This window comes from Bactrocera tryoni, chromosome 1 (assembly GCF_016617805.1).
Source record: "Bactrocera tryoni isolate S06 chromosome 1, CSIRO_BtryS06_freeze2, whole genome shotgun sequence".
Classification (NCBI taxonomy): domain Eukaryota; kingdom Metazoa; phylum Arthropoda; class Insecta; order Diptera; family Tephritidae; genus Bactrocera; species Bactrocera tryoni.
The window spans coordinates 15,532,897-15,556,296 of NC_052499.1; the positions used below are offsets into that span (position 1 = coordinate 15,532,897).

At 34.4% G+C, this 23,400-nt stretch overlaps 2 protein-coding genes across 11 annotated transcripts in view; one reads left to right on the top strand and one right to left on the bottom strand.

Annotated features, from left to right (window-relative positions):
* The first annotated feature begins 6,092 nt into the window (after positions 1–6,092).
* LOC120766244 (soluble guanylate cyclase 88E) overlaps positions 6,093–23,400 on the top strand; it is a 102,020-nt gene continuing 84,712 nt past the window's right edge. For both annotated transcript variants that reach the window (XM_040091629.1, XM_040091639.1), the window contains exon 1: positions 6,093–6,126. The gene's annotated coding sequence lies outside the window, so the exon portion shown is untranslated. The remainder of the gene's footprint in view (positions 6,127–23,400) is intronic.
* LOC120766257 overlaps positions 13,457–23,400 on the bottom strand; it is a 31,733-nt gene continuing 21,789 nt past the window's right edge. For 3 of the 9 annotated variants that reach the window (XM_040091655.1, XM_040091647.1, XM_040091664.1), the window contains exons 6-8: positions 22,848–23,183; positions 19,909–20,157; positions 17,478–17,597 (exon numbers count right to left, since the gene is read on the bottom strand). In XM_040091655.1, the coding sequence (XP_039947589.1) occupies positions 17,575–17,597; positions 19,909–20,157; positions 22,848–23,183 (608 nt within the window). In that variant the 3' untranslated portion in view covers positions 17,478–17,574. Of the gene's footprint in view, positions 14,468–17,148; positions 17,219–17,477; positions 17,598–19,908; positions 20,379–22,847; positions 23,184–23,400 lie in introns of those variants that run through there. The other 6 variants (XM_040091684.1, XM_040091699.1, XR_005704591.1 and 3 more) reach the window with 5 other exon arrangements.

Genomic DNA, 23,400 nt, shown 5'->3' on the forward strand with positions numbered 1-23,400 from the left:
AAAACGTTACTGCAGAGACGATCTACCAAGTTTTCGGCGAGAATAAAAAATGTGTTAAGGCGATAAAGTTTAACAAATGGTGATAAATTTCTTAGAACTTTTTACATTTCACTGAAAAAAATAAAAATCCATTTATAAAAATGGGGTTAGATGTAGATGCAGTCCTTTATGAAGCCATAGAAAAGAAGAACTATTGTGTTTGAACTTATAAATTAACAAAACGCTTAGTAGCCAATACATACATATTTACACAGACGCTTAATTTTCATTATCGCCAGTTCGGTTGGATGTTTGAAGGTATACTATAGGTAGGAGTGCAGCCCTATCGGGCTCAATTAGCACTTGATGTGTCATTTTGATGTTTAAAGGTATACACTTCCAAGTGTTTAAGTCTTGACCTTCCAAACACGGGACAGTCAAAAAGTTAAGTGTTGATTTGTTTCTATCTCGTCTTTTTATATACAGCTTTTGTAGATGGCGTCTGGTAACATTCCTAGCCTTGCAGCATGGACGTTAATAGGGCAATGGCCTGTTAAAAGCCCACAGCTAGGAAGAGAATAGCCTTACCGAGGGCAAAGGGATCACTAGATCTCTTGCAATCGATCTTGGGCTAAAAGGATTTTGCGACAGTATAAGTACCGATAGCCCAGCGCTGGCCAAGCTACCGCGAAGCCCAGTTTTCTAGTAGCATAACATAAGAGAATATGGGAGCAATTTAAGCTTTGATAAATTCAAGAAAATTCATTAAAAAGCATTTTACTGATAGCAGTTCTAGGGTGCCTCCTTGCTAGCTCATCAGCTTTAATCTTTCCTGCGATTGCGCTTTGGCCTGATACCCATACCAGTCTTATTACAAAGAGACTCGATGCTGTTAATGCCGATAATGTTACACAAAGAGAATGGAATTCGCTTTTAGTGTAATCATTCACGATTTTTATTCTGTGGATGACTCATCAAATCATTGTTTAGAGTGCTCAAAAATGTGGTTGTTCCAATCGATGACGATGCATCTTCAGCGGTTGGTTTTCCTCGTTTCTTGAAAGACAACTGGCAAACAGATTTTACTGATCTGCTTTGTTTTACTGGAATGGTTGCGCCATGTCTAGTTTTCGCAAACTTTTACTTGGCAGTGCTTCGTGTGCAAACAACTTTTGTTTTAATTTTAATAGCCCCTTAGTTTTGAGCAGTAATTTATTTTAAGTTTTGCATTTCAAAAATCGATAACAAAATGTTTATAAGGGGTGATCCATTTCGAGGTACCCTAATTTTCTTAAGAAAAAAAATATAAACTTCAAAGTTAATGAGAAATGCTTATTATCATTCAAAAGAACATTATTTGGAATTTATTAAGATTAAATCTTTCTAATGTTCACGAGCTTCAATATCAGGCATCAAATAGTCGGTTATCATTTTTGAAGAAATATAGACCGCGGATTCCACCGGCTCACAAATCACACCAAACCATTGTTTTTTCTGGATGAAATGGCCGAGTGGTTCTAGTTCCTGCACAAGCTGTATTTTGTACGCTTTCAATTTAAGATCTCTACATAAAAGGCACAAAATCGTTACATACGTCAGTCTGAGTTGCTGCGAACGGCGCCGAATCAACTCACCACGATCTTGGTGTACACCCTCAGCTACGACTGCTATGTTTTCTTCACGGCGTGCTAGACGTGGTCTATTCGATCGTATATTATTCAATAATGAATGCTGAGTCTCAATATGGGCGATGGTGTTTAGAATAGTGCGCTGAGTAGGCAGATTATGTTGACCATAAGTTGAGCGAAGTGCGCGAAATACATTCTTTTTAATAGAACGTGAAATTTCATTCTAAAGTTGAACGATTTGTAAACGTTGTTCAGGCGTAAGTCTTGTCATGATGAAATGCCAAACAATACTGAACAAAAATAACATGACAGCTTGACAGGACTTTTGAAAAAACTACTTCTTCCTGGACTACCCGTTTTTATCATTTGTTAAAGTAATCTGTGATTTGAAACAAAAATTGGTGGCATAGAAGATAGCTGTTGTACCACTTTAATGAGGAATTTCCATACTCTCTTGTATAAAATTGAAAATAGCTTGGTATATAGTAACACACATACTATATAAGTATTAGTATTACTGGGGTCAAAACTTGCATGAAATTAGTTCTTACTAATACCAGTCTGTACCATCCTTTTTGTCTTTTCAATTTCGCAGCTATGTATAAAGCGCTATAGAGCTCGTATCTGGGAATACTATACATCTTCGAAAGGTCTTGACATAACTTACAAATCGACGCTATGTATGATTAGTTTGGATATTGCGTTCAACAGTTACATAAGCGTAAACGTGAAGTTCACTAACCCCGAAATTCGCTTGAAGCAGGCGATCGACCAGAAGCGTTCAGAATTGGCCAACAGGAAGGGTGTAGTGTTCCACCAGGACAGCACCAGACCACACACTTCGTTGATAACTCGTCAGCAGCTACGAGAGCTCGGATAGGAGGTTTTATCGCATCCAACTTATAGCCTGGCCATAGCGCCAAGTGATTACCACCTGTTCCTGTCTATGGCGATCGCCCTAGATAGTGTAATGTTGAACTCAAAAGAGACTTGTGAAAAGCGGCTGTCCGAGTTCTTCGCAAATAAGAAGGCGGGCTTCTTTGAGGTTGGTATTATGAAGTTGCTGTCAAGATGGAAACAGATTATCGAACGAAACGATGTACATTTGAACTAAATCCGATCACTGTAAGACTTTTTATAATGCATTGAATAAGAGCAAAAAAGCCTAAGATATTTGACAACCTAATATATGTATATGGTAGTACAAAGAATTAAATTTGCTTTTCGAAAAATCTGAACATGTTTGAAGCAACTGTGTTAAGGCAGAATAAATCTGATCTCTAAAAATTCGATAAATAAAATATTATATTACATATAAAGCTACTTATACATTGTGTAAAAAATACCCGAAAATTGTAAATAGAACGCAAAATATTTAACTATTCATTCATTTATTTGGTCACTTTTAAAGTACTCCCCACCAGATGCTTATGCCATTGATTTTCCCAGTCCTCGAAACACTTTTCATAAGCATTTTTTGGGATGGCCTTAAGCAAATTTTGTTCATTTTCTTCGATCAACTGAAAAGGAGTTCCACTAAGTGGCAATTTCAATTTGGGGAACAAGAAAAAATCACACGGATCCAAATCTGGTGAATACTATGGTTGATCGATGGTACTCACTGCCTTTTTGGTTTTAAATTCGGCCACAATCGTACTCTTATTGAAAAAAAGTTAAGCTTAATCGGGACGAGCCAAGCAAGAACGCGTTTCATACCCAAAATATTCACCAAAATCTTTCGAACGGATTCACAAGAGATGTCGACATTATTAATTTGAAGACACTTTTTCCTTATTTATGTTTATGAAGTACATTATATACATATATTTAAGATGGAAGTAGATAATATTGAAATTCTGTATCTCTTAAATCTAATATTTCTTCGAAGATACATATATACATACAAATATATTATACCATATACATATGTTAAATACTCAACTGAAATCTTAAAACTGGTTTCTTCATGTGTACTGTGGATTAATCAATCATCATTGAGCCATGTACATCCTATCAAAGTGATGAATTTTGCTCTTTACAGCTTTCCTTCTGCATGTGGGAGTAATACTCTCGCCAACACAAATTGCCTATGAGAGAAAATACCGAACTAGGGTGCGACGAGGCAATCGAGATACCAAATTGTAAATATTTTTTTTTTAGATTTATTAACATACAGTAAGTTTTATGCCATATAACAGCTACAGATTTAAAATAGCTCCGAGAAGAATATCAGATTTTTGAAAAATATTTTCATGTAATATATTTCTCCTGGCATTAAGGGACATACCTATGAGTATGTTCTAATGTTAAATGTTCTAATTGGTAGTTATTCAGAGAACATTCAGGAGTATACATATAATTTGTTAAAAGACATTTTTAAATATGATAAATAAAATCTCTGTGTTGATACAAATTTTTAATAAAAAAATGTATAAAAAATATATATAAAAACATGTATTTCCAAAACTATCAAGGAATGTGTGCTAAAAATAAACTAATTTTTCTTTCCTTAAGCAAAACAAAAAAAAAAGAAATATAATTTCTTGTGGTATTGCCAGACACATTAAAGCCCACTCGCCCACTTATACTCAATCTATAACATTGTATTTGTTTTCTTGTCATTAGCAGCATGCCATTCGCTTTTGTCAGTAATTACCACGATTTGTATGTGCTTGTATGTGTGGTAAAAATAAAAGATATTGTCCAAAATTTAGCTTTAGCTTTGCTTTGGAAATGTGCTAATTTATCATTAATTTCAAGTAATGCTTTGACGTCAAAGTAATTTGCCAAAATCAGGAACATTATTGCGGTTAGACCGCAAACGCACCTGCTTACATACATACCATATATACATACATACATCTCCGACGATGTAGTACAGCTTGCAAACACTTAATATATTTTAGGATTGAAATATGCGTGGTATACATGCTCAGATTGAGCTTGTACCTCTTTTTTTAGTGTTTTCAATTTTGTTTTATTAACGGGTAGTCGAAAAAGTCGTTTCGTATTTCCGTATTAAATTCGGGGAAGTTGAAAAAAAGTTACAACTGTTCAAAAAAGAGTGAAAATAATGAAGAAATTCGCTATATTTTGAAAATTTTGTATAAAAAAGGGAAGAATGCGACGCAAGCCACCAACGAAATCTGTCAAGTTTACGGATCAGTTCGTGTAGCACAACAATGATTCGCTCGCTTCCGTTCTGGAAATTTCGGTGTGAAAGATGCACCTCGCTCTGGTCGACCTATCGTTGAAAAGGTCAATGAAATTATGGAAAATATTGACCAGGACCGTCACATAAGCAGCCATGACATCGCTAAGGAACTTAAGATTCATCATCAAACGGTTTTCAACTATTTAAAAAAGACTGGCTACAAAAAGAAGCTCGATGCTTGGGTACCACATGAATTGCCTGTGAAAAAATTTATGGACCGAATTAACATCAGTGATTCTTTGCTGAAACGAAATGAAATCAAACCATTTCTGAAGCGAATAGTAACAGGAGATGAAAAGTGGTTGAAATACGACAATAATGTGCAAAAAATATCATGGCTCAAGCGTGGCGAAGCTCAACAAATGGTCGCAAAGCCAGGACTGACGCCTTGAAATGTTGTGCTGAATGTTTGGTGGGATTGAAAAGGAATCATCCACTATGAGCTGCTCCAGCCTGGTCGAACGATTGATTCTACATTCTACCGTCAATAACTGATGAGATTGAAGCTAGCAAGCAATCGAAAAAAACCAGCCAAGAACTGATCAACAGAAAGGACTTCGTTTTTCATCAAGACAACGCTAGACCACATACATTTCTGATGACTCGGCAAAAACTGGGAGGGCTTGGCTGGGAAGTTTTTATGCATCCACCATATAGCCCTGACATTGCACCATCGGACTACCATTCATTTCAGTCAATGCAGAACTCCCTTAGTAGAGTAAAGTTGGCTTTAAGAGAAGCCTATGAAAATTACTTGTCGCAGTTTTCGCTGAGAAAGCAGAAAGGTTTTACACTGATCGAACAATGTCTCTGCGGAAAACTGGCAGTTGAAGTTTGATTAGAAATACGAAAAGATTTGTTCGACTACCCAATATTAAAAATTTAAATTTGGTATATGTATAGTTCCAGACATAGGCAAGTCCATAGCTGGACTCTCTGAAAATTTCAAGTAAATTGAAGACCAGAATACAACCTTGAAGTGCTTGCGCCTACATCTAGGCAATGCATTATTAAACAGTAAGAAATTGTTTTTTATTTTTGGAGATGAGTTGATTTACAAAATATTTTCTATATTTTAATTATTTTTGTATTTATTATAAACAATTCTAAGAGTTGAATATATGAATTTATTTTGAGTTTATCAAAAATTAACTGTTAATATCCCCTTTTAATGTCAATTTTTTGCTTATCTCTTTCTAATTTCACTCCAAATTTGACAAAGTTTTCACCCTTTATTTCCAGCTATCATTCCAAATGCTTAGAGGCAGCGTTATTTCTCAGCTCTTATCCACCCACGCACTTTTGGTAAGTACGAAGTTTTATGTGATGTAAATTTTTTAGTAAATTTACTCTTGTTTAGGTTTGGGTGTCTACTAAGTCTCAAATCTGTTGCAAGCGTGCGATTTATGTGGTATAATTTTTTATATAAACACATATACATAATGTGTCAAAATATTCAAGGACATGCACTTTGCTACGCAAACATCAAAGTCGTGATTTTGTCTGTAATTTAATTACTTCAAGCACACTTTTACTACTTAGAATATGTACATGAGTACGGTGAGTGACAGGTAAATGCTTGCAGCACTTAAGTGAACAATTTCAAGTATCACAATACCTCCACATTACATGATGGGTGGATAAGTTTCAAATATTTTATTCGGTCGTCTTTAAGCGCACATTATGCAAAATGTTAGTATTTCTGAATTAAGTTTGAGAAATAGAATTTTGGCGGTTAAAATACTTCGACAAATGATGGGAAACTAGCATTTCTAATTTTCACTGCTGAAATTTTGATCGAGGAACGCTTTGTAAATTTGGGATGTTTCAGCTTTGCTGGAAAAATAGTCTTAAGGGCCACACCTTGAGGGACAGCTTAAAAAACTACTCCAATGAATGTTTTGTAAGTTTCATATTGTGACAAAAAAGCACCCGAAATTGTAACTAAATTCCCCTGGTAAATGATATTACAAAATAATGTATTTTGGTTGGTATGACTGTCTTTAATTACTATGACAAACTTGAGCGCGATCTGGCAACCAGTTTGCTTACAGCAGTTGCTTAAGTCGGTACATCTCAGTAAAAGTGCAAAGAATTTGCCTCAAATTTTGTATTTCTAACCAAAGTTCTTGTGTAGAATCATTGCAAATGTTGGAAAAGGCTTACGGTGACTCCGTTTTTATCAAAAACACCAGTCTACGAGTAGTAGTAAGCCTTCACAGATGGCTGAGAGTTCGTTGAAGACATGCCTCGTTCTGGACGACCTTCGAGCTCTTCAACCGATGAAAATATTAAAAAAGTGAAGGATGTGGTGCTGGAAAATTATCAAGCAAGTGTTAGAGAGATGGCAAGAGAGCTCGACATCTCCCGTGAGTCCGTTCGAATGATTTTGGTGGATATTTTGGGTATGAAATGCGTTCTTGCTAGACTTGTCCCGATAAAGGTGAATTTGTTTCAAAAAAAGTACCGTAAACAGGTCTCTACATATAGAGCATTATACCTACCGATGACACATAATTTATGAGTTTTGCATGCTAAACAAGACAACAATCACCGGAATGAAGGGAAAAAACGAACAGAAGCCGAAAGTACTATTCGAAACAAACGATAAAATAAAAAACAACACAAAAAATAATATACGGGCGATCTGAGGACGGAAAAGGGAAGGAGAGGGACGTGTATAAATTTTTAAGGTTTAGGAATGGTTTATCTCGATTTCCGGCAAAACTTCGAGTCCAGCAGAAAACAGGCAATGTTGTAGGTAATAAAAAGATTTATAACCTTTGTTTATAGACTTTTTTCAAATTACATTAAATTTATGTGAAAAAGTCACTTAACCCAGTTTTTAGGTTTATTTTGTACAACTTTTCATATTTGATGTAAAATATTTATTTCTTCTCCTTATATTTACCTAATGTCGGATTTTGCACAATATTTTAACACAAATGAGGAATAATAAGCCTATTTATTGTTTTAAATAAATTTGTACATAAAGAACTCAACATTTTCAAAAATATAATATTGAATGAATATTGTTTCTGTATAACAAAGTTTTTTTTTCCACTTTAAGATTCGCTATATGGAAGTTGGAATGTGTCTACAATATTTAGTGGAGTATTCTGGACTCGAGATTTAAATTTCGAGCCTTCTCTGGCATTTGAAAAAATCATCTATGTTGGAGACCCATATATAAATGATCATCATGGTGAGCTGAGTCGATTTAGCCATGTCCGTCTGTCTGTCTGTCTGTTGTTGCAATTTGTGTTAACATAGTCTGTAAAATTTAAGCTATTGCAGTGCTATTTTGGATTAAGCATAATTGTATTATCCATCCCGTACAGCTGTTTTCGTCATTTAAGTAAATGGTGGTGGTGGACTCCTACACCCCTTGACTACAACCAAAAAAATTCTATATGTGACAAAATTTGTCCTATCATTTTCGGTTTAAAAAAATCAAAATTAGCCCTAAACAGCCTCTGAAAATTAGTGTTTCCCAGGTTCAAAATCTATCTAAATAAACTTTTAATTTAAATATTTTTAACACTTGAATCATTGCGGATTTTTTGGTTTCCCATTAACAAGTATTTAAGGCACTCTTATCTTATCGTATTACAAGCCAACATGACAGTTGTAGGGATGACATTATGTTTGTATTTATTACAGAAAAATTAAAAACGCAAGAAAGTCGATAAAAAAAATACGTTATAAAGGAAGTGGCAAAGAGTAGTAAGACTTTTCAATTTAAATTTCGCCCGAAAACCCATTCGTTGAAATATTTTTTTTGTATAAATTGATATGTCAGTATCAAATGTCACATCAAAATAATCATTAGTGTTTGTTATATACGGTATTTCTGAAGTACATAAAGTGTATGCGACTATTTTTACGATGAGTGAAATTATTCAACAAAGAAATTCCATTAAATTTTGTGTGCGGAAACAAATTTCTGATGCTGAAACTTTCGAAATGTTGGAAAAAACCTTCAGTGATAGTTGTTTGTCGCGACCAAGAGTTTTTGATTGATACAAATTATTCAAAGAGAGTCGAGAACGCGTTGATGACGAATCACGTCTAGAACTGCTATCAACATTAACTGATGATCAACACGTCAATAAAATAAAGGAATTGATGCTTGAGAATCGATGATTAACATACAGAGATCTTAGTGGCATCGTTGGAATATCGGAAGAATAAGTCAAAATCATTTTGAAAGATCATTTGGGCCTAAGAAAAGTGAAAGTGAACTATTTGTTCCAAAATCACTAAATTTTTTTGAAAAAACTGCGGCGCGTTAAAGACTATCAAACATTGCTTTCCAACTACGAAGATGTCATGAAATGTATTATTACTGGCGATGTCTCTTGGATCTGCTTACAATCTGGAGCCAAAGCCGAAAAGACCACGTCAAAGCAAGTCAAAAATCAAGTTTATGTTTACAGTTTTTTTTCCTCGATTAACGAGGTGTGGTGCACTTCGAACTCCTTCCGCTCGGCCACATTGTCAACAATGAATGCTATTTGAGTGTTATGCGTTGTTTGCGCGAGGCTAATCGTAAAAGAGAATGGAATTATGGGCCAACAACTCTTGGCTTTTGCACCATGATAATGCACCGTCGCATATTGCATTGTTTCTTCGTGAGCTTTCGCCAAATTTTCAAGCAATATCGCCTGATGAGCAAACTCAAACGACCGCTACGGGGAAATCGCTTTGAGTGAATTAAAGACATTATTGTACCAAAACAATATTTGAGTGGTTATAATAAACTTATTTGGCGGGTATTCGACTAATACATTGTCGATGTAATTTTATGTGAACTATTTTCTATTTCGTGGTAGAGTTTTGTAAACTTACTAATTGAATTTTAATTTATAGCGCGTGCGTAAAATTAGTGATTTCTGAAATATTCTTGAAATGTTTGTGCTAACCAAATACTTGTCGCCGAGTGGTATGTGGCAGAAATACTAAATTAATCGCCGTCTTTTAGTATCACCCTACCTCCGCTAACTTTTCCAATGACGAGCATGCAAGTCATGCCATTCTGCGTGCGTGCAGACAACAGTAACTTGCTGTCTTCGTATTGCCCTCGAGACAGACACTTTTGCGTCACAAACACAGCGTGATGGCAACGCCATAAGCCACTTGAAGGGACAATCTCGCTTAAATATGACTGAATTGCTAGTGCACTCAATTACTTGGCTGGCCCTTGAGTGTGCGCGTGCGTTTGTAGGTGCAAATAAAGTGCCACAACTGGCTTTGTAGTATTATAAATGAAATTTGCTCACGCAGCGTTTAACTGAATTTTATTAATTGGTTGGGTGACTTAACAGTTTCTTACCATTTTTTTTGGTTTTTGTTTTCCATGTATGTGTAGACTCCCATTTCGTTGCTGGTATTTGCCTGCTTTTGAATAGTTACATCTTTTGGTTCCAAGTGACTGTTTGCTCTGCACTCGTGGCCACTTACTTAACTAGTTTGGCTTTCCTTTCTGCCTCTAGTGTCTTCTGCGGGCGCTATTAGTCGTAAATAATGACTTTAGCTGCTTTCTTAATTATTTTACTCGCAGTTGTTTTTTATTGACTGAAGCGACAATTATCAATGGATTGCCAGGAGATATTTTTAATGTTTTTATTGTTTTTGTATTGCATGTTCATCATTTCGTTATGTAAATACGCGTGTAAAAGTGTTTGACACGCAATTTGTGTGCAATTTCTAAGCTATTTGGCAGGTTTAATTGCTCTTGCCAAAAGTGGTTGTTTGCATGTTTATCACTTTGTCTTTTAATTTCAATTTCTTTTTGAATATGGATAGAAAAAATATAAAAAGGTACGCAGTACACTAAAATAAACGGCAGCTTATGCTACAAATATGAACATCGAGGATTATGTACCCTAAAATATTGATTACTCATAGCGACTACTTTTGTGAGGCCATTTCATATTTTACTTCTTTATTTTTATATTCCTGCAACATGTTGCTACAAGGCATAATATTTTTGTTCAACCAATCGTTATTTGTATAACCTAAAACTAATCTAAATAGGTTAAGTGTCGGGTAAATATATGACTAGACGAGCTGAAATCCGAGTAAATTTCTGTCCGTCCGGTCGTGCAAGCTATAAATTGAGTGAAAATTAAGATATCCTGATGAACTTGGTACTCATGAAATAACGTCAAATCATAAAAGAATTCTTAAAATAGATGAATACAGATAATAATCGAAAGACTAGTCAAAATTTTTACTTTCGACAAAATAGCAGCTTCCAAAAATAATTTTTTTTTGTAAAAAGTTCACACTTTCGAGTAGCTTAAAAAATCGAAATTATTACTATAATCATATACCTATCATCATTAACTATCGAATATAACTGAGAACGTCGTGTGAGAGTTTTAAGTCGATCGTTCAAATGTTTCGAAGAAACTTTCTTCACCGAGAAAAACGCGTTTAAGGTTCTTCTTACAAATTTGTTCATATCTCCAAAACTATTTGCCGGAACAAATTCAAACTATCGGAGCACATTCTTTAATGCATTAGTGCTGTATATATCGTTCTATATATGTATATACAAAACCGGAAATCGTCTTTTTTTTTGAAATTCTCAATTAATTTGTTTAATTAGTTTATATTAAACTGAAAATTCTGAACAGCTGAAACCCTCAAAAAAGCATTTCTACGCATTATTTTCTTCAATGAATTTCAATTGGTAGCGCTTCTGTAGATTTATAAAATTTATTTTCTTGGCTTGGAAGTTCTATGCAGGTTGCCACCTGCTTCTACTCATTTATAACAAGGAAAACTCACGTTCTGTAAACTTATGGTCAACATAATCGGCCTACTGAACATTTTGTTCGCAACACCATTACCCATCTTGAGACCCAGCATTCGTTATTGGATAATATTCGACCAAAAAGACCACGCCCAGCACGCAGTAAATATCTCAGAGATTACACGACGACCGTGGAGAGTCGATTCTGCGCCGCTCGCAGCAACTCGGACTGTCATATGGAATGACTTTGCGCATTTTAAGTCGAGATCTTTAATTGAAAACGTACAAAATACAGATTGTGTATGAACTGAAGTCGCTCCACCATCCCAAGCGATATCGCTTCACTCTATGGGCTCTTGAAAAGTTCCAAGAATATCCGACGTTTTCGAACAAAATTTTGTTCAGCGATGAGGCCCACTTCTGGCCAAATTGGTATGCAAACAAGCAAAACTGCCGCTTTTGAGAATTTTCAAGAATTGCCATTTCATTCAGAAAAAACAATGGTTTGATGTGGTCTATGTGGTCTATTAATGGCGGCCGTTATCGCGCTATGATAACCGACTATTTGATGTCTGAAATTTTAGCTCGTGATCTCGGCGCGATTTTGTTTCAACAAGACGGCGCCACATTCCACGCCTCGCATGAATCAATGGATTTATTGAGAGAACACTGCAGTGAGCAGATAATTTCATGTTTTGGGCCGGTCGATTAGTCACCAAGATTGTGGAAATATGTATGTATGTAAATTCTGAAGACTATACGGACAATCCCGTTCCGATTCCGGCCTTGGAGCTAAAAATCTCGCGTGTCATTCGCCATTTACCAGTCGAAATGCTCGAACGAGTCATCGAAAATTGAACTTGACGGATAAACCATTTGAGATGAAGCCGCGGCCAATATTTGAAAGAAATAATCTGCAAAAAATAAATGCCAAAAAATGTTCTTTCGAATGATAATTAAATTTGAATTTTATGTGTTTTTTACTTTTAAAAAAGTAGGATATCTCGAAATGAATCACTCTAGGTATAGTCAATGTTCATTTTAATTTGCTGGGTGTGCGTCTTAACTTTTCCTTCTACATTTTCTAATATTTAAATCCAAGGCGCACTAAATCTATTAATCAATCATCTATCGAAGGAACTTTTTATTTTTAAAGAAATTTGTTTATTGTGGCGACACACGACCGCAATATGTGGCTGACAGACTGAAAAGGTTGCAGGAAATGTCTAGAGCAGGGCGTTAGGAAAACAGTGGACCATCTCTTGTGCACTTGTTTTGTATTGGCAAAACTACGCTGTAACCATCTGGGGCCCCACGGCGCGATACACTGGTATCGATAGAGAGGCCGCAGAGTCTGTTAAAATTCGCAACAAGCGCAGGATTCTTAAAGGCTGACTACTCTTCTTGGACTTAGCAAGTGAACTCGCAAAGGACCAAACTGTTCCATGCGTGGCTTATTGGCCTACCAGATTAACTTAACCTAAACTTGTTTGTTGTTTACCAAAAAACGGTTAGTTGAAAATAATTTTTTTTTTAAATCATTTCGATTTCGATTTTTAATTATTTACTGGAAATCTTCGTTAAATTTTCTTTGAATTTTGTATTTTTTTTTAATATTCAATTCTACCTTTTGCATAAAAATTACCACCAAAAGAGACTCAAGGTAAATTGTTGTTTATCCCATGAAGAAATTGTGTATAAATTTTGAGGAAAGTTGGAAGTATTTTCAAAATTTTTCCCACACCGCACATGGAACTAATGTAAAATTAATTAGCTAACACTACAAATTGTGTGGTGTTGTTGTTGCAATTGCATTTTTATTCATATAAGCATTCATATTTTATAAAAAGTTGGCAGATATATACAATTCAGTTAAATTTTTCAAAAAATGTTTTTGATTTACTTCGAAACATAAATTGTAAATTTTACAATTACACACACAGACAAAAAATCATCAATGGCACACACAATTGTGTGAATGTGCTTGTGTGCGCCTTTATTATTTTTTGTGTTTCAACATAAATATATTACTTCGAAATGTTTTCTTCATTTATCTTCATTTTCTTCATTTATCCAAACTTAAGCTTTAAATAAGACTTACGCAAATATACAAAAAAGGAACAATACTTCTTATACAACGCCTAAACCTAATAAGACCACAGAGCCTCGATTGAGCTCACACTCGTAATCTTAAAACATTAAACATCTTCGCGCTCTGAGAATAAATGTAAATCATTTTTTACACATAATGCTTGCAATACTTATCGAAAAGTTAATATTATGAATAAAAACTGAAAATTAATTCGGTTTCTGCTGTTGGCAAAAACAAATCTCGGGAAATATGCACTCAGGTCTTTTTCATTTATTTTATTTTTATTTTTATTTAATTTAATTTTTTTTTTTACTTTTACTGCGTTACTCATTTATTTCTATTAGATTCCATAGTTGTCGTCATTGGCAGCACAAAAAATTGAAATAAATACATTTTCTATACAAAATACAAAATATGAGATTTTGTAAGTAAATAAACTGAATCGTAAATATTTTTATAATAAATGTTGTTGTTGCTGTTATATTTATTATTATTTTTAATTGCTATTGTACACCCATTCTGATTTGTTTTCATTGAATTCACTGAAGTTTTTGTTTCCGTGAGTTGTTCTTAAATTTCTGGTTGTTGTTGTTGTGGGTGTGCTTATCTGTATGCGTTGAAAAAATTTTCGTTTTTTTGGATAAGGTCGACTAATTTAGTATATTTTCGATTTCTTCCTTAGTTGGCCCTCGTTTCATTATTCGTTTTGCTTATTTCGTGAATGCGAAAAAAGCTCGCATATATATTTTTTTTTTCAAATTGTCGTCGTGTTTACAAAATCGTACGGTGTGCTGTAAAATACAAATGCATTAGTTCTATTTACTTTAATTTAAAATATATTCAAGTATGAATATTTGTTTTAAATTTCACATAAATTTTGTTGCATACAATGAAAATATTGTGTTACATACAATTACTATATAATAAAGATAATATTACTTTGTGCTACTCAAAAATGCACTACTTGAGCCGCAAGCATTGTTTTGGGTATTAAACTACTTGTTACCTGCCTTGTGAGAAGCAAATTCCAACAAATTTAATTAGAGTGGTATATTTTTGAACAACTCTTTGGAAATACTCGCAACAAGTTATTGGTTTTAGAAAAATCTTGTTATAAAACATTTCGTTTTTTTATTTTTATTTTTTGATGACTAAAGCAATTATTACTTGTCAAATTTCTAAACATAACTTGTTTTCCTTTTACTAAAATCATAACTCCTTCCAAATTCATACACTTAAATATGAAACTATCACCGAGTCGTGCAGAAAATTTATTTATGGCACTCTTCGCCAGTAAATTATATGGCTTTACAGTGTTAGAAGACTGCTAAGTGCGCCGGAAGTGGTACATAGCATTGTTAACAGTATGTTGGAGGCAATATTAAAAGTTTTTAGGAAGCGGCTTAAGCCTTTGCTGATATAATGCACCTCATCGAAAACAAATAAATTTTGCGCTAAGCCTCGTTTAAGGTATACCTTAACCTAATCGGCTTTGGTGACAACCATAAATATTTAGTTAAGAACGGGCGTTTACCATGTTCCCACCAAAAATTTGAAGTGATTAGATTACATTTAATCTATGCGCTATTCTAGATTGTCCTCACTGCCGCTAGAGACAGCTGTTTTTGACTAGCCGAACGAAGCTGTGGCATCATTCCACAACATAATTCTATTAAATCGTCTTCGACAGGCTCACTCCTCTCCTTATATTTTTTGCCATTTTTACTTATTTATTTGATATTGCTTTAAAGGGTTACATGGGCTTACGGGTTTCAAAAATCGAATTTTTTATTGGCTTATTAAACTCTGCAACCCCTCTAGAATATTGGTCTAAATTTTCAAGTTGATCCGAGTAATAGTTTCAGATATACAGCCTTGAGAAATTGTGCGTTCGATGCTAGCTAGGCTAAGTGCGTCGTCTTTAAACGCGTTTTTTTCGAAAATATCCAAATTTCAGTTTTTGTTTTCGTTCATCCAAGTTCTAAGTTAAGTTTTTAACTACAACAGATATTTTTTTCACTTTACAGATATTTTTTTCACTTTACATGAACATGTAAAGAGCCAACGCGGGCGCATCTGTTTTCCGAGAGGTCACCGGAAAAGGTGTCGCAATGGCCAAGTATAAAATATTTTTTTCAAAAAAAATCATAATTTCTTGCTTAATAGTATATGTTTGTAACAAAAAACAGTTCTAATAAAATACTTAATTTTTTATATGAAAAAAAAAATTTTTGAAAATAGGCTGTTTTTCACCCGAGGAAACCCATGTAACCACTTAATTTTTTGTTTATTTGTTTGCCTGTGTGTTAAAACAAAATATGACCAACAGCTGACGCAAAATTAGAGTCGCACAGGGAGATTTGGAGTAGATTAGCTTTAAATCGCCTCAGATTAGTGAGATAATCTACTTAACAGCTTAACTCGGTGGGAATATGGTATTAGGACCGAATTATTGATTAGTTGCAAACCAGTTAATGGCAAAATCCCTCAGTGAGTTGCTCATCATTTAGTTTACAAAGGGTTAAGCGAAAAAAAGGCTAGAATTATTATAGGCAAGCTTTAATGAATTTGAAGAAGATTTGTTGATCAACTGAGTTTTTTTGTATATATTTCAGTAATAAAACAATTTATGTCAAATAATTAATTGAACTTACTACTCCTTCAATTTTTAATAACGAAATTACGATTTGAAAAATTAGAAAATATTCTGCAACCTAAACGTGAGGATGCGGCCTCATATAGCCTTGGGACAAACCAGTTTTGTATGAGATTTATGTAGGATTTTTCAATAGGGCACTACAAGAGTAGACCGATAGGGACAGCAAACGATGCCATATTTTTTCCGCTCTTTTGACATTTCTCTTCAGTAAGATTTTCCATTTCATCACGAAAAGATATACGGTCCAACAAAGAGTCGAACTAATTAAAATTTACAATCGAAATTTGGACTCAGTGGCCTCAACTTTAAGAGAAATCCGAAAGGGATTCCAAAGGTTATAGTTATGTGACATCTCTCGAAAAAGTTCCTCATTATAAATTCATTTCAAATCATATTGTCTGCTGGAAAGTGAAAGCTCACAAGGCAGGCGAGAACGCTAGTCGCAATGAACACAATTTTGTAGCCTTTAAAAAATTCTGGCTGAAATAAAGACAGTGAATTTCTTATAACCAAACACTTGTTGGAATATTTTCTCTATAAATACATACGAAATAACAAAGAAAAATAGCAGACTAAGTATACATACTTTAATTTAAACAAATAATTATTTATAATACTTATACTACCACCACACTACTACATATCTATGCGTAGAAACTAAGGAAATACTACCAATATGCAAGCATTAATGATCAATACTATTAATTTCGACTAATTGCGAATTTTGTGTCGTGCAATAGATGGCGCGCTACACAGCAACTAAGAACTGTCATGCATGGAAAACATATTTACAAATGTCAAATGTTGTCTTACCAATTTCTATAACAATGTACGAGTAATTGCATTTGTATTTCATTAACAATTTGTTTGACTTAAAGGCTGGCTGTTGGTGGTTAGAACATAGAATTGGAGTAAATGTAGTAAATACGAGATAAGTAAAAAGATTACTGCTTCACTTCAGATCAGTGAAGAGATTTTTAATGCTACATATAGTATACCATATTTATGTAGTATGTTATGATATTTTGCGTGGTTTTTACTTTTGTTGATGAGATTTTAATTTAATTTTTTTTTTTTTCAATTCAATTTCAAATAATGTTGTTCAATTCAAAAATAATGTTATTTTTCAAAGTTTGTTAAAGGTTTGATAAACAGCCGTTAAATTTCGTTTTGATAAATATTTCTATTTTGTTCATTTTTCGTTGTCGATGTTATGCAAAGTTATTAGTAAATTTCCTTTTACAAAATTTCATCGCCTTCAGCTGTTATGAAAATGATTAAAGAGATACATATTAAGACAATTGATATCGGATTAATATAAATGTAAAGAAAATTATAAATATATACAAGAGTTTAATGAGTAGTCGATCTAAGTTTGTTGGATGTGATAGATTTCGATGATTGAGAAGTTTTTCACTGAGATGATTGATAGTTTGGTGTGTTTGATTACTACGTTGAGTAAGTTTAAGATGTGATTTAAGAGAAAACATTGAGTGCGTACTATTTAAGACTTTAAAAATAATATACTTTGCTATTTGATAACATTTTGTCATATCATGTCGGTTCTGTACAACGATTGTTGGGTTTATAGAAAAGTTCCAGAATAACATTTCCTTATCTTTTTGCGAAAGATACAAGTACATATTAGAACGAAGATGCTTATATTCTTATACGCAGTCGAGCAAAGTTTTGATAATATGATCATAAGTCAATTTTCCTAGGCGGTTTGATGATTTCAAATTAAAATTGAATCGACTTTGCCATTGGAATATGGAGAGCTCTTACATAGTACGCCATTAGGTTGAGATCTCAAAAACTTAATTCAATCACTTGACTTATCTTGGTATAACGGGTGATCCAAGCTGATGTGGTTTGATGATTTTGAATTAAAATTTAATCAACTTTGCCACTAGAATATGAAGAGATCTTAAAGAGTACGCCATTAGGTTGACTATTATGAGATCTCCAAAACTTAATTCAGCCACTTGACTTACCTACATGTAACGGATGATAAAAGTAGATGCACTTTTTTCAATAGCATTTTTTGACAGATCTCGCCTGAGTCGTGTCAAGCTGTCATGTTATTTTTGTTCAGTATTCTTTGGCATTTCATTATGGAAATATTATACTTACGCCTGAACAGCGTTTACAAATCGTTCAACTTGGTTACGAAAATGCACTTTCTCTAAAGATTGTGTTTCGCGAGTTTTGCTCAACTTATGGTCAACATAATCGGCCTACTGAGCGTTCTATTCGCAACACCATCACCTATCTTTTTAGACGCAGTATTATTTATTAGATATTATCCACGCAGACCGTGGAGACATATTGAATGACTTGGCGCATTTTACGTCGAGATCTTAAATTGAAAGCGTCCAAAATACAGCTTGTGCATAAACTTGACCTTCCCAGGCGACATCGCTTCGCTCTATGTGCTCTTGTAAAGTTTCTAGAAGATCTGATGTTTTCGAGCCACATTTTTTCAGCGATGAGAACCATTTCCGGTTCAATGGGTATGTAAACAAGTAAAATTGCCGCATTTGGTACGAAGAAAAAACTAAAAGGATTCAAGTGTTGTCATTTTATCCAGAAAAAAACAATGGTTCGGTGTGGTTTGTGAGCCGGTGGAATCATCAGTACATATTTCTTCCAAAATCTTGCCGGTGAGATTGTTTTAGTGCTATAATAAACGACTATTTGATAGTTGAAATTGAAGCCAGTGATCTCGGCGACATTTGATTTCAATAAGACGGCATAATTTCCTACACATCGCATCAATCAATGGATCTGTTGAGAGAACACTTCGTTGACCGGTCGATTGGCCGTTAGACTTTTTCTGTGGGAATATGTTATTTCTAAATAAAAATACGGACAATCCCGATTCGTTTCAGACCTTGGACCAAACATCAATTTTAAGTTTCTGTTTTTTTTTCTTTAAAACAGTAGAGAACCTCGAAATGGCTCACCCTTTTCATATGTATGTACATCGCATACCCAATGATTTCTGATTGTTTTCATGATGTACTAGTAAAATTAGTTAGAGAATGAAATTTTTTAATAAAAATGTGTTAGAAATGAATTATTTAGTAGATAGAGAATATGTTAAATTGTGTATATATGCATGTTTAATAGATCTATATGAAAAGTGTTGCCTTAATGTCAAATAATATGAATTCAAAGAGTTTTTGAAATGCCAAAACGCAAAGGTGAGTGTGTTATGAGTGATAAATTCGAGACCTATAAATTTAAAACTTTTTTATCAAAATTTATGAGCTTCGTGTGTATGAATTCGTAAGACTAACTTTGTGTTCTGTGTTGCTAAAAATCTAACTGTGCTGCTTTAAAATTTTCTGTGTTTTGTGTGTGTTTTGAAAATGTGGGACACATGAGATTTTGTGATATGCCTTAGGGATGGGTATGTAAACAACAATTTCATATCACAATACAGAACAAAGGGAGAAAAAATCCACTTTATTCAATCAAATACAAATATTGTGCAGTAATTGGTAAATACGTAAATAAGTAAATAAAGAGTAAATCTTGTAACTAACTGTAAATGCAACAAATACTTACGGGTCAATGGTCTAGCTGGATGTTTGGACCACAAGTAACGATTCTTCACCGGCGACAAGAACGAGTCGCGTGCAATGGGGCTGGAACCCCTTGGCACGGAGAGGGCGCGTGGCACGGAGAGGGCACGGAGGGGCACCAAATCATCGACATCCCACCAGAAGGGATCGCGTGTGAATGCTGAGATGGGCGCATAAGGATTGGGGTTCAACAAATCCCTGAAGCGATTGCGTGGATGGAAGATGGGAAGTCCTGTTTTTTGTTTGTGGATTTTTTTATTTGTTTATTGTTTGATGTTATTTGTTGTTGTTATGTGATTTTATGTGCATGTTTGTTAATGATTTCCATGCAATGTTGCATGGTTTGATTTTTTTTTTAATTTTATAGTTTTTTTATTTGGTTTATGTTTTTGTAGTGACAGCGTGATGTTTGCAGTAAGAAGAGTAGAAAGAAAATTTTGTGGTTTTTTTAAACTATAACAATAATTAGCGACGCGTCGTTATGATTTGTTTGTTTTTCATTTTTGGAAAAAACACAGGAAAAAAAGAGAAAAACAATGTTTTAGAACAAAAACTAATATATCGTGAATGGAGGAAATGCACATTTCATATTTTCCATGTGCTTGCTTAAACATACATACTTATATGTATATGTATATATGTACATATTGGCTTCTTTATATGAGCTTCAGGAAAATATATGTAATTTTTTGGCCAGCGTGTTGGAATGACGGTTTGTGGAAACTTGCCGCTGCTGGGACCCGACACAAATTCATTGATTTTTTCTTTTTTTGCGCTGCGTACAACAAACATATTCACTACAAAAGCAACTAAGAACATTGACTAAGAGCTGGAATTGCTGTTGAAACATACACATACAAATAAAAATTGCGCTTGGCTAAGTTCTTGATTGTTTTCAAAGAAATATGTAGGGAAATGCATGCTTGGACATTTAAGGAAATGTAATAAATGCTTAAATGTTGAAAAAAGTTTTACCAGAAATTTGAAAGAAAACAATAGGGTACTACATGCTTCAGAAAATAACCAAAAATAATAAACAATATGTCCATATATTTAAGCAAGGAAAAAATAATAAAATGGTTTTGCAAAATAATAAAAAAAATGTCAAAAATCAAAAACGAAAAAATGAAAATAAAAAAACAAGAAAATCTGTCATTTTTTTTTGCACACAAACTATAACTATAATACCCTTCAAAAGTATATTTTTTATAGCGTAAAATTCTATTAAAGAATATATATCTTGATTTTGACCGGTTAGCTTATATGGCAGCTTTGTGCTCTAGTAATTCGATCTGAATAATATTTTCAGAGATGGTGGCGAAATCTGAGCTGATAATCTATGCTGAATTTCAGTAAGACATATTGTCAATTAGAAAAGTTTTCCATACAAGTACTTATTTTTCATCGGTCAGTTTGTATGACAACTATATGCTGTAGTAGTCCGATATGAATTATTTTCTCGGGCACTGCAGCGTTGCCTTGAATAATAATCTATGCCGAATATCGTGAAGATATATTGTGAAATAAACAAGTTTTCCATACATGTACTTGAGTTTGATCTATCAGTTTGTTCGGCAGCTCTATGCTATAATGGTCCGATCTAAACAATTTCTCGCGGGATTTCAATTTCGGCTTAGCATGCCGCATTTTGTGAAAATATCTTGTCAAATAAAGAAGCTTACCATACAAGGACTTAATACCGATTGTTCAGTTTGTATGGCAGCTGTATGCTATAGTGGTCCAATAATGACAATTTCGGCAAATAGACAGCGTTTTGGTAAGAAAAGGACGTATGCAAAATTTCAGGTGCATATCTCTAAAACTGCGGGACTAGTTCGCGTTTTTACAGACGGACCGACGGATAGACGGACATGGCTAAATCGACTCAGCGTGTCACGCTATTCATTTATGTATATAGAGGTCTTCGACGTTTCCTTCTGGGTGTTACACACATCGTGGCAAACTTAATATATCCTGTACAGATTATAAAAATGTTTTTTTAACACATTTAATTTTGCTAAGGAAAAATCTCAAAATTAATTGTCAGTTTACATAATTAAATAAAATATGTATTAAAATATGGAAAACCTAATACTATTAAAATTTTTTATGCAAAATAAAATAAAAAAATTTTATAAAAAAAAATAAAACAAATATCACAAATCCAATAATAAAACATTCAAGCGGCGACTAAAACCTTTTGAATAAAATAATAAAAAAGCGAAAAGTAAAATGCCAATTAAACATGAATATTAAAAGATAATGACAATAATTGAAGACAAAAAATGTATAACCATTTCTTGCGCCATTTGCATAATGAAAAAGGTGAAAGGTCACTTTGCCTTGAGGACATCGAAAGCGGTGCAAGCTCAGGGCGGGGCATTGTTCGAGAGGCACGAGTTCAATTTAATTACTCTGATGCTATTGGCGCAAAGCACAAAAATATAAATTTCATAAACTCAATTTCACAAATTAATACGTTTTTTTTATCATACTGCCATAACAACTGCCAATTAATATTCAGAAGGTATAAAAATCATAATTTCATGACATTTTCATGCGCACTAAATTTCGGCCTGCCAATTATTCAATTCAATTACTTCAAATGCCGGAAGCGAGGGAAATATTTGAATTAAAAAAAAAAGCAAAAAAATAAAACTACAACAGCAATAACGGCAACACTAGAACCGAATAGAACAAAAGAAGGAATTTTGTTTTGCAACTCATTCGCACAACTCGCCACCCTGCTGTCGCCGCACACCCACTAGGATAGGTACTACTAGCATGCTTATAAGTAGTATGCTAGGAAAGGATATGAGGAGAGATAAAGAGAGAGGGCAATGGAGTGTAACTGTTGGTAGATGGCGACTACAGCTTAGGTGGCGCGGTGAGTGCTCTTTAAGCGCAATCATTTGCTCGTACCATTAGCATCATAGGAGACTTCATTGGGGCGTGGTCCCCAGCGGCCAGCCTTAACGGGAGTGGGACTTGGTGAGCCGGCACGCTCAAAAGTTCTATCAGCTAACTTACTATCAAAGAGTTCATCCAATGGTTCCAACGAGCTGGCACGGAACAATGGCCTGGGTGCCAAGCTGCGTGCACGATCGATCAAGGCTGGTGCCAAGCTGCGTGCGCGTTCAAAAGCAGATGGTGCGCGCGACACGCTTGGTGCGCGGCTCCAGTAGGTTGGTGGTGGCACGTACGGTTCACTGCCAGCACGAGTCCAACGGCCTGGACGTGGTGATGGTGATCGGCGCGCTGCAAAGAGAGAGAGGTTGCGTAAAAGAGGCATGTTAGGAGAGCGAAAAAAAAAACAACATATAGTCGTTAGCAATTTTTTTGGATAAAATTAATTATATGTGACCTGGTCTACGAAAAGGGGGCTTAGGTGTCAAAAAAGGAGAAGAATTAGTGAGATAACGAGAAAGTGACGATTATTTTTAACAGCTTTTCCCAGAAAACTAGTTTTCGCACG